This window comes from Lepidothrix coronata, unplaced genomic scaffold, assembly GCF_001604755.1.
Source record: "Lepidothrix coronata isolate B3197 unplaced genomic scaffold, Lepidothrix_coronata-1.0 Scaffold352, whole genome shotgun sequence".
NCBI classification, from domain to species: domain Eukaryota; kingdom Metazoa; phylum Chordata; class Aves; order Passeriformes; family Pipridae; genus Lepidothrix; species Lepidothrix coronata.
In genome coordinates this window covers 34,746-47,868 of record NW_016690532.1, presented here as the reverse complement: position 1 = coordinate 47,868, position 13,123 = coordinate 34,746, and the positions used below count along the sequence as shown (strand labels likewise).

Below are 13,123 nucleotides of genomic sequence, written 5' to 3'. Positions count from 1 at the left end.
CCGGGACCCCCCCGGGACCCCCCCGGGACCCCCCACGCCGAGCCCCCCGTCCCTCCGAGGCGCGGGGATGCCGCGCTCTGCGCTGAGCCCCCCCGTCCCTCTGAGGCGTCGGGACCCCCAGAGCCTGCTCTGAGCCCCCTCTTCCCCCCGCAGAGCAAGAGGGGAAGGTGTGTGACCCGCTGTGCTCGGCCGAGGGCTGCTGGGGGCCCGGCCCCGGGCAGTGCCTGTCCTGCCGCCACTACAGCCGGCGCGGGGTCTGCGTGCCCACCTGCCGCTTCACCCACGGGTCAGGGGGCACGGGGGGCCGGGGGGCGGCTGGCCCTGCGAGGGCACCGGGCTGGGGGCGTGGGGTGGGCACCGGAGGGAGATCAGCCCCAGGGTGGGCACGGGGTGGGAGGGACCCCGGAGTGGGGAGCGGGGCCAGCACCGGGCTGGGATGGGCACGGGGGAGGTTTACCTGGGGTGGGATGGGCGCTGGGGGTGGGCTCCCGGGGTGGGATGGGAGCTGGGATGGACTCCCAGGGTGGGTGGGTGACCCTGCCCTGTGCCTGCAGGGAGACCCGGGAGTTCTCCCAGGACGGCGAGTGCTTCGAGTGCCACCCCGAGTGCGAGCGCATCGAGGGCGGCGTCACCTGCAACGGCTCGGTACGGCCCGGCCGGGGGGGCACGGGGACCCCCCCACACCCCGGGGGTCCTCACACCGTGTTCCCCCAGGGCGCCGACACCTGCACCCGCTGTGCCCACTATCGCGACGGGCCCCACTGCGTGGAGAGATGTCCCGACGGCGTCCTGGGCGAGCGCGGCCCCATCTACAAGTTCCCCGACGGCAGCCGCGAGTGCCGGCCCTGCCACGAGAACTGCACCCGCGGGTGTGCGGGGCGGGGGGCATGGAGGGGGGGCCGGGACCCCGCAGGGGACAGGTGGGGGGCCCAGGACCCCCTGCCCGGCCAGAGGGGCTCCCGCCCCGGCTCAGCCCCGGCTCCATCCCCGCAGGTGTCTGGGGCCGCTGCTGCGGGACTGCCTGGGGGACGCCCTGCCCGTGTCCAGGTACCATGGGCAGGGGGCTGTGGGGACTCCGGGGGGCTGCCGGGCCATCACCTGCCCTGCCCTTCTGGGGGGATCGTGCCAGGAACTGAGCCCTGGGAGCTGAGCCCTGGGAGCTGAGCCCTGGGAGCTGAGCCTCGGCCTCCTCCCCCGGCCAGAAAGGCACCGACGCTGATCGCGGTGATGGTGGTCGGGGGGCTCTTCCTCTCCTGCTCCATCGTCCTCCTCGCGCTGCTCTACTGGCGGGGAAAGAAGATCCAGAAGAAACGGGCGATGCGGCGCTACCTGGAGAGGGGAGAGGTGAGCTGGGGATCCCGCTCCTTGGGGGGCTGTGACAGAGCTGGGGGGGAGCCCTGAGGCTGTGGGGAGGGGGCTCGACAGGTGGGAAGGGTGTGGGACCCATCCTTGGCTGTTCCCATCTCCGTGCCTGTCTGTAGCCGTTGCTGTCCCTCTCCAGCCCCAGCCCCGTCCATCTCCATCCACCTGCATCCCAGATCTCCATCTCTGTTTCCATCCCAATCACGCTCCATCCTCATCCTGCTCCATCCCCATCCCCATTCCCATCTCCCACCCGGCAGAGCCTGGAGCCGCTGGATCCCAGTGAAAAGGCCAACAAGGTGCTGGCCCGAATCTTCAAGGAGACGGAGCTGAAGCGGCTGAAGGTTCTGGGCTCCGGTGTCTTTGGCACCGTGCACAAGGTGAGAGGGAGGCTCCGTGTGAGCCAGGGCTGTACACGGCACCACCGGGACATCCCATCCCATCCCATCCCATCCCATCCCATCCCACCTCATCCCATCCCATCCCATCCCATCCCATCCCATGCCATCAGGGCATCTGGATCCCAGATGGGGACTCCATCAAGATCCCAGTGAGCATCAAGGTGATCCAGGACTGGAGTGGGCAGCAGTCCTTCCACGCCGTCACCGACGTGAGTCTGGGAGGTGCCGGGGGCGTTCCCGGGGGAGGCCCCGTGGGCAGGGGGGGCTCGGCCGTGGCTCACCCTGTCCCCCCCAGCACATGCTGGCCATCGGCAGCCTGGACCACTCGTACATCGTGCGGCTGCTGGGGATCTGCCCCGGGCCGCAGCTCCAGCTGGTGACGCAGCTCCTGCCCCTCGGCTCCGTCCTGGAATACGTGCGCAAGAACCGCGACTCCATCAGCCCCCAGCTGCTGCTCAACTGGTGCGTCCAGGTGGCCAAGGTGAGTCCCCGCGGTGGGCTGGGGGTCCTTCTGGTCCTCCCCGGTGCCGCTGGAGCCCCCGGTGTGTCCCCCCCTCGCCCAGGGCATGTACTACCTGGAGGAGCACCGCATGGTCCACCGCAACCTGGCCGCCCGCAACGTGCTGCTCAAGTCTCCCAGCCAGGTGCAGGTGGCGGATTTCGGCATCGCCGACCTGCTCTACCCCGACGACAAGAAGTATTTCTACAACGAGGTCAAGGTGGGGCCCGGCAGGGACCCCCCGTCCCCCTCTGTGCCGTTGGGCACCCCAGGACCCCCTGTGTCCCCTCCTCCCCCTGTCCTCTGTTCCTCAGGGTGTCCCCCCCCCTTGTCCCCACGTTCCAAACCCCCACCCACGCCCCCCACTTGCCCCTTTTCCTGGCAGACGCCCATCAAGTGGATGGCACTGGAGAGCATCCACTTCGGGAAGTACACGCACCAGAGCGACGTCTGGAGCTACGGTGAGCACAGCCCCCCCGTGGGCCCCCCCCGCGGGTCCCCCCACGCTCACGGGGACTGTCCCCGTGCCAGGCGTGACGCTGTGGGAGATGATGACCTTCGGCTCCGAGCCCTACGCCGGGATCCGCCTGGCAGAGGTGCCCGACCTGCTGGAGAAGGGCGAGCGGCTCTCGCAGCCCCAGATCTGCACCATCGACGTCTACATGGTGATGGTGAAATGTGAGTGGGGCCGCCCCCGGGGGTCCTGCTGCTGTCCCCAGAGCCGGCCCCGCTCCCAGGAGGGTCCTGCTCCTGCCCTCCTGCCCCGCTCTCAGCCCCCACCGTCCCCCCAGGCTGGATGATCGACGAGAACATCCGTCCCACCTTCAAGGAGCTGGCGAACGAGTTCACCCGCATGGCCCGGGACCCCCCACGCTACCTGGTGATCAAGGTGAGCGTGGCCCCCCTGAGCCCCCCCGGCCCCCCATCCCCACAGCCCTGACCCGGCTGCTCCTGCAGCAGGAGAGCGGGGCCGTGCCCCCCGCCGAGCCCCCCACCCTCAGCGACAAGGAGCTGGACGACATGGAGACGCTGGAGCTGGACGAGGAGGAGGAGCTGGACGTCTCCTTCGGCCCCACCACCGGGCTGTACCCACAGCGCCCGCGGGGCAGCTGCGCCCGGGTGAGAACCCCCTGTCCCCCCTCTCCGGGTGTGGGGATGCCGGGGCTGTGTCCTGGGATGTGACACGGGGGCCTGGGATGTGGCACGGGGCAGGGAAGGGGCACAGGGGCCTGGGATGTGACACGGAGTCCCAGAATGTGACACAGGGTCCCAGGACGTGATACAAGGTCTCCCAGCCCCAAACCCTCCCATGGGGGTGGGATATGGAACCCACCCCCGCAGTGCCACCCCCTACCTCATCCCCTCCCTGCCCTGTCGGGACCCCACGCCCTGTTCCCACAGTGGGGCGGGGGGTCCAGCCTCTGTGTCCCCCTTGCTGGTGCCAACCCCCCTGTCCCCCGCAGAGCCCCAGCCTGCTCAGCCCCCCCGCCGGATACATCCCCATGAACCAGCCCGGCCTCGGCAGCACCCGCCTGGTACCGGGGGTCGGGGGGTGAGGGGTCAAGGGGGGGCTCGGGGGGTTGGCCAGGGTACAGGGGGGACCGTGGGGTGCCAGGGCAGGGCACGCAAAGGGGTGACAATGGGAGGGGAAGCCGTGGCTGTGGGGTGGCAGGGAGGGGGAGTTTGGGTCCCCCCACTCAGCCCCATGTCCCACAGGGCAGGGGGGGAGATGGTCAGATCCAGAGGGGTCCCCCCTCACCCCCATGTCCCACGGGGCAGGGGGAGATGGTCAGATCCAGAGGGGTCCCCCCTCACCCCCGTGTCCCCCAGGGCGGGGGGTCCCGGGGCAGGGGTGGGTTGGGGTCCGCAGGGCCCCCCCTCACCCCCGTGTCCCCCAGGGCGGGGGGTCGCGGCCGCTGCGCCGCAGCCGTCAGGAGTCCCTGGGCCGGACGGTGTCGGAGTCGTCGGAGGGTCGCGGCACCGCCTCGGAGCTGGACCTGGGCGAGGGCGGGTCCCTGTCCGGGAGCCTCTGTCGCAGCCTCCGCTCGCGGGGGGACAGCGCGTACCTGTCCCAGCGGGAGAGCTTCCCCCCCCCGCCCCCCAGCTCCGAGGGCAGCGAGGAGGACCCCAACGGATACGTGACCCCCAACTGCGCCCAGCGGGGTGAGGGGCGCGGCTCTGGGGGTGTCCTTAGGGGTGGGGGGCCCGTCCTTGTGGAGGGGTCCCATTCCATTGGGGCAGCTCTGGGGGCTCCCCCATCATGGGCGTGCAGGGACCCCGTTCCTGGGGGGGTTCCATCCCTGCAGGGGTTGGGATTCAGGGGCTGGGGGGCTCCTGTGGCTGGGGGGGCCATCCCATTCCCAAGGATCAAGGGGGCCCATCCCCAATATTGGGGGTGGAGGGACCCATCCCTGCACGGTGGGGGGGAGGGTTGTGGGGTGGGATGAGCCCAGATGAGACCCCCCCAAACTCGGTGGGCAGGTCCTGTGGGCAGAAGGGGGGGCCTGGGAGGGCCGGGGGGGCCCGGCCGGTGTCTCACCCCCACCTCACAGATCCAGACCCCGCCGGGGGCTCGATGCCGGAGCCGGAGGAGGAGGAGTACGAGTACATGAACCGTCGGCCCGGGGGCGCCCCGGGAGCCCCCCAACCCCGGCCGGCCTCGCTGGAGGAGCTGGGCTACGAGTACATGGAGGTGGGCTCAGAGCCGGGGGGGCCCCCGGGTGCCCCCCCGGGCCGGGGCGGGCAGGACGAGGAGGACTATGAGTACATGAACAAGCAGCCGCGGCTGAGCCGCTCGCTGGGCAGCGTGTCCGGGGGGCCAGGACCCCGCCCCGAGGGCAGCCCCCCCCGCCACGACGGCTACACCGACATGCGCCCGGGGGAGACCCCCGCGCCCCCCGCCCCGGAGGAGGAGCAGGGCTACGAGGAGATGGAGGCCGTGGTGACCCCGCGCTGCCCCGGCTGCCGCGGGCCCCCCACCCCCTGCATGAAGCCCCTGCGCAGCCTGGAGGCCTCGGACTGTGCCTTCGACAACCCCGACTATTGGCACAGCCGCCTCTTCGCCAAGGCCGATGCCCAGCGGACGTAGGGGACCCCCCGGGCCCCCCCCCGGGCTACTCACACTGGATATGAAGGATCCCCCCCGGGGGGTGAACCCCGGCGGAAGGTGGGCGGGGACCGGGGGGGGTCTCAGCCCGGTCTGGGGGGCACCTGCCCCCTCCCACCCTTTGCAGGGTCTTTTTTTGAGGGTGCGAGGCTGGGGGAGCTAATCCTGGGCCCCTCGAGGTGGTGGGGAGGGGGCAGCCCAGACCCCCTGAAGAGGGGGTCGGTGGGGGTCAGGACCCCTGGGTCCCCCTCCCACCATGCCCGGGGGGTGTCCCCCGGCTGCTCCCCCCAGCTGAAGGTGCTCCCCGTGTGCTGGGGGTCCCTGTGGGGCCCGGGGGGAGCAGCAGACGAGGTCAGATGGGATTTCTGAAGGACCCCAGACTCATTTTCAGGTTTCCCCATTCCCTGCTGGAACCGGAGTGAAGGTTTGGAGGTGTCCCTCCAACCCCCCACCCCCGCGGGGGCACCTCGAGGAGTGTCCCGCGGTCGGGGCAGGAGAGCACTCACTGCCCGGGGTGAGGGGGGTCGGCACGGCCGCCCCCTGCCCCGCTCCGGGCGGGGAGTCCCCGGGAATCCCTTTTCCGTGGTGCTTTTCCCGGTCTCTCGGGGGCTGCCCGGGGTTGGGGGGGTCAGCCCGGACCCCCCCGCTCAGGGATCGCCCCCGGCGTCGAGGGGGGCGAGACGGGGCTGAATAAAGACAAAAGGGAATTTCAACACCGGAGTCGGTCCTGCGGCTCGGGGGGGTCGGGGAGGGGACACCGGGCAGGGGGGGAGCATCGGGGGGACCGGATTGAGGGGGGACAACAGACCGGGGCCCGGGGGCTGTGGCGGGGCCATGGGGCTGGGGGCGGTGAGTGGGACCGGGGGTCAGGGGTCGGGGGCACCGACAGCCTCGGGCAGGGACCGGCCCCGGGGGGGTCACGGTGTTGAGGGGTCGGGGAGAGGACACCGGAGCGGGAGCTGCGGCGAGAGAGCGGTGATGGGGCTGGTAACGGGGACAGGGACAGGGATCGGGGGCACCGACATCCTCGGGCAGGGACCGGCGCCGGTGGGGTCGCGGTGTCGGTGCCCCCACCCTCCGCCTACATCCCCCATCACCCCTCGCGCTCCACTTCCGCCGCTATTCCCCTCCTCCTCTCGCGAGAGCCGCGCTCTGCGCCGGGAGTTGTAGTCGTGGGGCGGAGAAGGCCCACCCAGGGCTCTGCGCGCGGCGGCGCGGGCGCTGCCGGGACTTGTAGTCCGAGGGGGCGTGGAGGACTCGCGTTCCCAGCGTGCCCCGCGCGGAGCCCGCGCTCTGCCCTGCTCGCGCCTCGGGCTCGCGGTCCCGGGGGCTCCTCGGCGGCGGCGGCGGCGGCGGCGGGCGGGGGGCTCGACCAGGCCCGGGGGGCTCGACCAGGCCCGGGGAGCTCCGGGGGAGGCTCGGGCTCGGGGGGGGGGCTCCCACCATGTCGGGCGAGGAGGAGGCGGCCGAGCTCACCATCGCCGAGGACCTGGTGGTGACCAAGTACAAGATGGGGGGGGACATCGCCAACCGTGAGTGCGGGGCCCGGGGCGGGGGGGCGGCGGGGCGGGCGGGGGGCGGGTCCGGGGGGGGGGGGGGGGCTCGGGGGGGGGGGGGGGGGTCGGCGAGGGCCGGCCCCCCCCACGGTCTGAGCCCCCCCGGGCCGGCCCCTCTCGCTGGGGAGGGGGGGGTCGGTGCGGCCGCGGGTGGGGCCCCCCCGTTCCACCCCCCCGGTACTCGGGACCCCGGCGGGCCCCGGCCCCGCGCGGCCGCCGCAGCCGGCACGTGGTACCGCGCCCCACGTGCACCGGCGGCGCGGGGGGTGCGGGGCCGGGCCTGCCGCCCCCCGCCCCCTCCGTCCCGCGCCGGGACACGGGGGGACCCCCCCGCTCCCCCCGGGCTGCCCCGCGCCGCCCTTTTGTCCGGGGCTCTGATCCCCCCCCGGGGCCGGGGGGGTCCCGCGGTGGTGGCGGGGATGGGATCGGAGATGGGGGAGCTCCGGGGGGGGCCCTGCCCTGGCCTAAGGAGGTCCTGCCCCTGGAATTGGGGGGGGGCTGCCCCAGGAATTCCTACCCCAGACCGGGGGTCCGGCCCCGGGAATGCCGTTCCTGCCCCTGCTCGGGGGTCCTGCCCCGGGCCAGGCTGTGCCCCCCCGGGCTCTGCCCACCCCCCCGCCTTGTTCCCTTTCCCCTGTTATTTTTTAAGCCCTCTCCGCTGTCGCGGGTGCCCCGCGGAGGGTGACAGCTGTTAGAGCCGCCCCGACCGGTTCCATGGGGCTCCCGGGTGTCCCACCCCGGCTCCTGCTGACTCCAGAGCTTCCCTCGGACTCCTGCCGCTGTCCTGGGAGGCAGCTCGGGCCGGGAGCGGGGATGCAGATTCCCTTCGGGAAGGGAGGTCGCCGCCGCTTTGGCTCCCTCGGTCTGCTGGGCAGACTGGAAGTTTGGCCACCTCCCTTCCCGGGGGGAAAGGCAGCTCCACGCGGGTTCTTCTCCCTTGGGAAGAGCAAACACACCAGTGTGGCAAAAAAAACTTCCGACTACCTCGAGTTCTTGCCAGAGTGAGGGGCTTTTAGAGCTATAAAGTGCTTTAACTCCCTAAGGAAACCCTGGGAAGGGCAGGGCACAGTCGGGAGTGTTCCTGGGCAGTGCTGTCAGCTGTCCCTGCTCCTCGGATCCCTTGGAATGCTCCTTTTATCTGCTTCCCTGTTTGTTTTATTTCTTCTCCGTGTTCTGCCAGCCACAACTGGCTCCTATCGGAGTGTTATCTGTGCTTTGAAATATTCCAAACTTTCCCATGGAAGGGTGACTGGAGGGGGCTGAAATTTGATTTGTCGCGCAGGTGAAACACCCACCTGTCCCCTCAGCCCTTCCAAGGATTCCTGGGAATTCCAAGAAAGCACATTTTCCCCCCTGTGTGACTCCCCCTAAACAGCCTCTCGTACAAACAACGTGATCTCAGGACGAGGGGAGACTTTGAGGAGATATCCAGGGATCCCAGGAAACTTTGGGATCAGCGCTGTGGCTCCCTGTGGAGTGTCACAGGTGGAGGGAGAAGGAGGGAAGGGGCCCTGGGACACCCCTTTCCCACAGTTTGTCCCTAAAGCACAAGGCAGGCCAGCATTCCCAGCGGATCCAGACAGGACTCACAGGGACTCAAATATTCCCAAAACTTCCTGTAAGCCCAGCACAGAGCTGGGCGTGGGGAGTTCCTTGTGCCAGGCTGGGCCAGGAGCACGTGGATTCCTTGGAAAACAGGGACTCCTGGAGTGGGTGCCCGGCTGAGTCTGTCTCTGGCCCCGCACGTCCGCAGCGCCTTTGATGTCTCCCAGCAATTCCCAAACCTGTTTCTGGAGCTCTGACTTCTCCCAAAGGAATGTGGGGCTCCTGCTTCCCGCTGGGTCTCAGAGGTGCTTCACCTGTGCAGCCCCGTGGAAACATTCCCAAAGGTTAAGGTGGGATTTGTGCCTCTCCAGGGTCAGTTTTAGTCAAGATCCGAGTCTGGAGTCTTGTTTTGTCCTGGGCAACAGTGAGGTTTTCCCGCCGCAGCGCCGTGAGGGGGATGTTGGTGCTGGGTTCGGGGCTGTTTATCCCTGAAAGGCTCAGGGTGTCCTTTGGGATCCAGGGGTCCTTCGTGCCGTGGTGGAGGCGGCGAATTCCGGAGCGTCGGTTCTCTGCCTGTGCGAGAAGGGGGATGCCATGATCATGGAGGAGACCGGGAAGATCTTCAAGAAGGAAAAGGAGATGAAGAAAGGTGAGGCTGCTCCGGGGACGTCCCGTGGTCCTCGTTCCCGCCGGGTGTCCGGTGGGAATGGGCAGGAGCACGGGAAGTGCTCCTGGGTGCTGATGGGTGTCAGGGATATTTTGCTGTTCCCAGGAAGGCAGTGTTAGCCCAAATCCTCCTGCCTGCCCTCCTGGCAGTGTCACTGGTGCTCCACAGCTTCCCATTTCAGCGGATCCTGTTACCCCCTGGAAATGGGAATTACTTGGGAGAGTCACTCGGCACCGTGGGGGTTGTGACGCTGAAATGCATCACTGAGAGCTCCCTGGTCCGTGTCCTGGGTGCTGGAGGTCCTGAAAATAGGCTTAGATGGGATATTGGGAAGGAATTCCTCCCTGTGAGGGTGGGGAGGCCCTGGCACAGGTTGCCCAGAGAAGCTGTGGCTGCCCCTGGATCCCTGGAAGTGTCCAAGGCCAGGCTGGACAGGGCTTGGAGCAACCTGGGCTAGTGGAAGGTGTCCCTGCCTGTGGCTTTGAGATCCCTCCAAACCCAGACCGCTCCTTGACTCCAGGGTTGTGTTTCTCCCTTTCTAGGAATTGCCTTCCCGACGAGTATATCCGTAAATAACTGTGTGTGTCACTTCTCCCCGCTGAAGAGTGACCAGGATTACATCCTCAAAGACGGAGATCTGGTCAAAATGTGAGTGCCTGGGGCGAGTTCCCTCCTCTGGTCCTGCTCCCTGTTAAATGCTTCCCAGAATCCCGGGATGGTTTGGGTTGGAAGGACCTTAGAGATCATCCCCTTCCCCCCGCCACGGGCAGGGACACACCAGCCCAGGTTAATTACTGCCTCGCTAATTAAAGACTGATATCGAGTCTGGAGCAGCGCCTGGAGCGCTCTCCCATCTGCTGCTGCCTCTGGAATCGCCCCTGAGCCCTGAGACCCGCCTGGAATTCCCTTTCCTTTGTGTTGCAGCGACCTGGGAGTGCACGTGGACGGGTTCATCGGGAACGTGGCCCACACCTTCGTCATCGGCGCCTCCAAGGTGGGTTTGTCCTCGGGGGGTGTCTCCGGCCGCCCCTCGTGGCATCCCAAAAATCATGTTGGGGGGGTCTCTGAATCCCAGGGGCTCTCTGGGGAGGAGGCAGCACCGGGAGCCTTGGGGAGGCAGTCCCTGCTGCCCAGTTGTGCTGCTGCAATGCCCCAGGATGGATGTCCCCCACCCCAAAATCAGTCTTTGCTCCCCGCTTTTCCTGCAGCACAGAGGTTCCTTGCTGGGGGCTGGTGTTGGTGGGACACTGGGATTTGGCTGGTCTAGTGCCTTGGGAATCCCTGTCACGATCCTGAAGTTGCCACTTAAAAAAGCTCAGGATAAATCCTTAGGTGGAGCCTTGGGAAGAGGGTGACGGTGTCTTGGGTTTTGCTCCAGCGGCTTTGGAACGACTCGAAGGGGAGAGGACCAAAAATCCTCATTTGGAGTGTGTTGAAATCCTCCTAATCCATGTTTGTGGCCACACTGGAGTCCTGATCCCTTTCCAGGATTGGGAAGTCTTGGGAACTCCTGTGGGAGCTGATTTGGTGGTGGTTGATGGGGCACTAACGAGGGATCTGTGGGGCTTTTCCCCCTCCGAGCTGGATTCCCTGCTGGCTCCAGGGGGAAGGTGTCCAGTGGAACAGGGAATCTCCTCCAAACGAACAGCAGCCCTCAAAAATCCTCTTGTTTGGCTGTTTTCCCAGGAAAACCCCGTGCTGGGCCGCAAAGCCGACGTCATCAAGGCGGCTCATCTGTGCGCCGAGGCCGCCCTGCGCCTGGTGAAACCTGGGAACCAGGTCAGGATCCCTCGGGGGAGGGAGCAGGGGGGACCTCGCCTGGGAGGAATTCCCAGCGTGGGGAATTCCGTGGGGCAGCTGGGAGCAGCTGTCTGGGTGGGTGCTGGGAGGAATCAGAGCCTGGCACCGTCTCTCTGTTTTTTAGGAAGTGTCAAAGCACCTGTTGGTTGTAAAATGTGTGGAATTTATCCCAGAACACGGAATTAAAGGAAACCTCGTGCTTGTGGCAGGAATTTTCTGTCCTTAACGTGTTTTCCTGTGTCCTTCTTCCAGAACACACAAGTGACAGAGGCCTGGAACAAAATAGCCCACTCGTTTCACTGCACACCCATCGAAGGTAAGGATGGGGAGCAGGGATCCCAGGGATTCCAGGGAGTGGGGATCTCAGGGATCAGGGATCCCAGGGAGCAGGGATCCCAGGGATCAGGGATTCCAGGGAGTGGGGATCTCAGGGATCAGGGATGAACACGACGTCCTGAGCTGCCCCAGTCAGATTCTGGGAAACGTTCAGTGGCTGCAAGTCCATCTCTTAAGTGAGCAGCCTTTGCTAAAATCTCCCTTCTAAACTCTCTGGATTCTTTTCCTTCCTCTGTTTCTGTGGCTTCATGGACACGCTATTTTGGGAACAAGACGTGGGCTCCCACAGCCAGGGACATGTCCTGGCCATTTGGACTCAAAGCCCCTTTAGCAAATCCATCCCAGCTTTGTGATGCCAGAACCTTCCCAGGGGTGGGCAGGGTGTCATTTCCGTCCTGCTCCAAAGCCTTGGATGAGTGGGAAGGTGCTGGGATAGCTGCTGGTGGCAGTGGCACCGCTGGATCTGTGTCCGGAAGCTCTGGCAGATCCTTTTGTCCTGTCGGTGCCGTGGGGTTCTTTCAGCCACCTTAAACTGGTCCATTGCTGGTTAAATTTCCCGAAATTCCATAGAGCTGGCTCGTTCTCTGGGATCTCTGGGAACACAGATTCCTTGCTCTGTGTGTGGGATGGCTTTGTGGGCCTCCTCAGTGCTTTGTTCCATTCTCCAGGACACAGTCCAGTGCTGTCCAAGGAGTTGTTTGGGGAAGGGTTGAGTCCCAGGGTTTTCTCAGGCAGGTGATGGGAGCAGAGGGAGCTGGCTGTGCCTGGGTTGTGCTTCCCATTCCCAAAAGGGGCATCCCACAGTCCCTGCTGGCTCAGGGAGTGGATTGGGAATGTGCTGGTGCCCCTTCCCAGGCTTGGGTTTGGAAGTGAACTGTGGGAAATCTCCCTGGATGTGACACTGGTGGGGAATGGCTGCCAGTACAGCCCAGTACAACCCACTGGTGTGCCTGTGCCTGGGGCTCCCAGTACAGCCCAGTACAACCCACTGGTGTGCCTGTGCCCAAGGCTCCCAGTACAGCCCAGTGCAGCTCCCAGTACACCCCTGTTTCCGTGTGACCCTGAAGACTCTTTCCCTCCCTGCTCCCTGGATCTGAGAGCTGCCCTCCCAGTACTCCCAGTGAGCCCAGTTCCCTCTCGACAGGGATGTTGTCACACCAGCTGAAGCAACACGTGATCGACGGAGAGAAAACCATCATCCAGAACCCGTCGGACCAGCAGAAGTGAGTGAGGAGCTTTTGGGGGGGTCAGGGTGCCCTGGATCAAAGTGCAGCTCCGGGCCCTGCACAGGACAACCCCAAAAATTTTCCCCAGTCCCCAAATCCCTGAGAGCATTGTCCAAACGCTCCTGGAGCTCTGGCAGCCCCGGGGCCGTGCCCACTGCCCTGGGGAGCCTGGTCAGCCCCAGCCACCCTCTGGGGGAAAAGCCTGTTCCCAAAATCCATCCAACCCCCCTGACACAGCTCCAGCTGCTCCCTTGGGTCCTGTCCCTCATCCCAGAGTGGCTCCTCACAGGGTTGGGCCTTTAAAGGTCCTTCCATCCCAAACCATTCCCGATCTTGTGAGCTGTGAGTCCGTGTTCGGGGTCATTCTGAGAAAGAAAAGCTGGAAGCCACCGAGGAGGCTCCGTGCTGGCACCTGTCCTTGGTTCCTGTCCAGTTCCTGGGGATCTGCTGGAAGCTGCCAGCACAAATCCCAACTGTTGGTCGTGGAGGTGGTGCCAGCTCAGAGCTGTGCCAAGACCTGTTGGCTGTCCCACAGGAGCTGCCAGGATCCCACGGGATTGGGGTGCTGGGCAGTCCCATCTCAGGAGGGGTTTGGGCTTATTGACCTGGGTTCTCATTCCATCCT

General features: G+C 66.4%; 2 protein-coding genes across 2 annotated transcripts in view; both read left to right on the top strand.

Annotated features, from left to right (window-relative positions):
* The window catches only part of ERBB3 (erb-b2 receptor tyrosine kinase 3), an 8,347-nt gene extending 2,878 nt beyond the window's left edge, over positions 1 to 5,469 (top strand). The window contains exons 11-26 of the mRNA XM_017838652.1: positions 122 to 286; positions 555 to 645; positions 715 to 869; positions 994 to 1,047; positions 1,203 to 1,344; positions 1,623 to 1,742; positions 1,874 to 1,972; positions 2,059 to 2,244; positions 2,327 to 2,482; positions 2,648 to 2,723; positions 2,794 to 2,940; positions 3,054 to 3,151; positions 3,223 to 3,381; positions 3,726 to 3,797; positions 4,161 to 4,425; positions 4,815 to 5,469. Coding sequence (XP_017694141.1) covers positions 122 to 286; positions 555 to 645; positions 715 to 869; positions 994 to 1,047; positions 1,203 to 1,344; positions 1,623 to 1,742; positions 1,874 to 1,972; positions 2,059 to 2,244; positions 2,327 to 2,482; positions 2,648 to 2,723; positions 2,794 to 2,940; positions 3,054 to 3,151; positions 3,223 to 3,381; positions 3,726 to 3,797; positions 4,161 to 4,425; positions 4,815 to 5,350 — 2,521 coding nt within the window. The 3' untranslated portion in view covers positions 5,351 to 5,469. The remainder of the gene's footprint in view (positions 1 to 121; positions 287 to 554; positions 646 to 714; positions 870 to 993; positions 1,048 to 1,202; positions 1,345 to 1,622; positions 1,743 to 1,873; positions 1,973 to 2,058; positions 2,245 to 2,326; positions 2,483 to 2,647; positions 2,724 to 2,793; positions 2,941 to 3,053; positions 3,152 to 3,222; positions 3,382 to 3,725; positions 3,798 to 4,160; positions 4,426 to 4,814) is intronic.
* A 1,281-nt stretch (positions 5,470 to 6,750) lies between these two features.
* PA2G4 (proliferation-associated 2G4) overlaps positions 6,751 to 13,123 on the top strand; it is a 9,796-nt gene continuing 3,423 nt past the window's right edge. Inside the window, exons 1-7 of the mRNA XM_017838651.1 lie at positions 6,751 to 6,900; positions 8,990 to 9,118; positions 9,679 to 9,784; positions 10,061 to 10,130; positions 10,823 to 10,915; positions 11,189 to 11,252; positions 12,417 to 12,496. Of these exons, the coding sequence (XP_017694140.1) occupies positions 6,813 to 6,900; positions 8,990 to 9,118; positions 9,679 to 9,784; positions 10,061 to 10,130; positions 10,823 to 10,915; positions 11,189 to 11,252; positions 12,417 to 12,496 (630 nt within the window). The 5' untranslated portion in view covers positions 6,751 to 6,812. The remainder of the gene's footprint in view (positions 6,901 to 8,989; positions 9,119 to 9,678; positions 9,785 to 10,060; positions 10,131 to 10,822; positions 10,916 to 11,188; positions 11,253 to 12,416; positions 12,497 to 13,123) is intronic.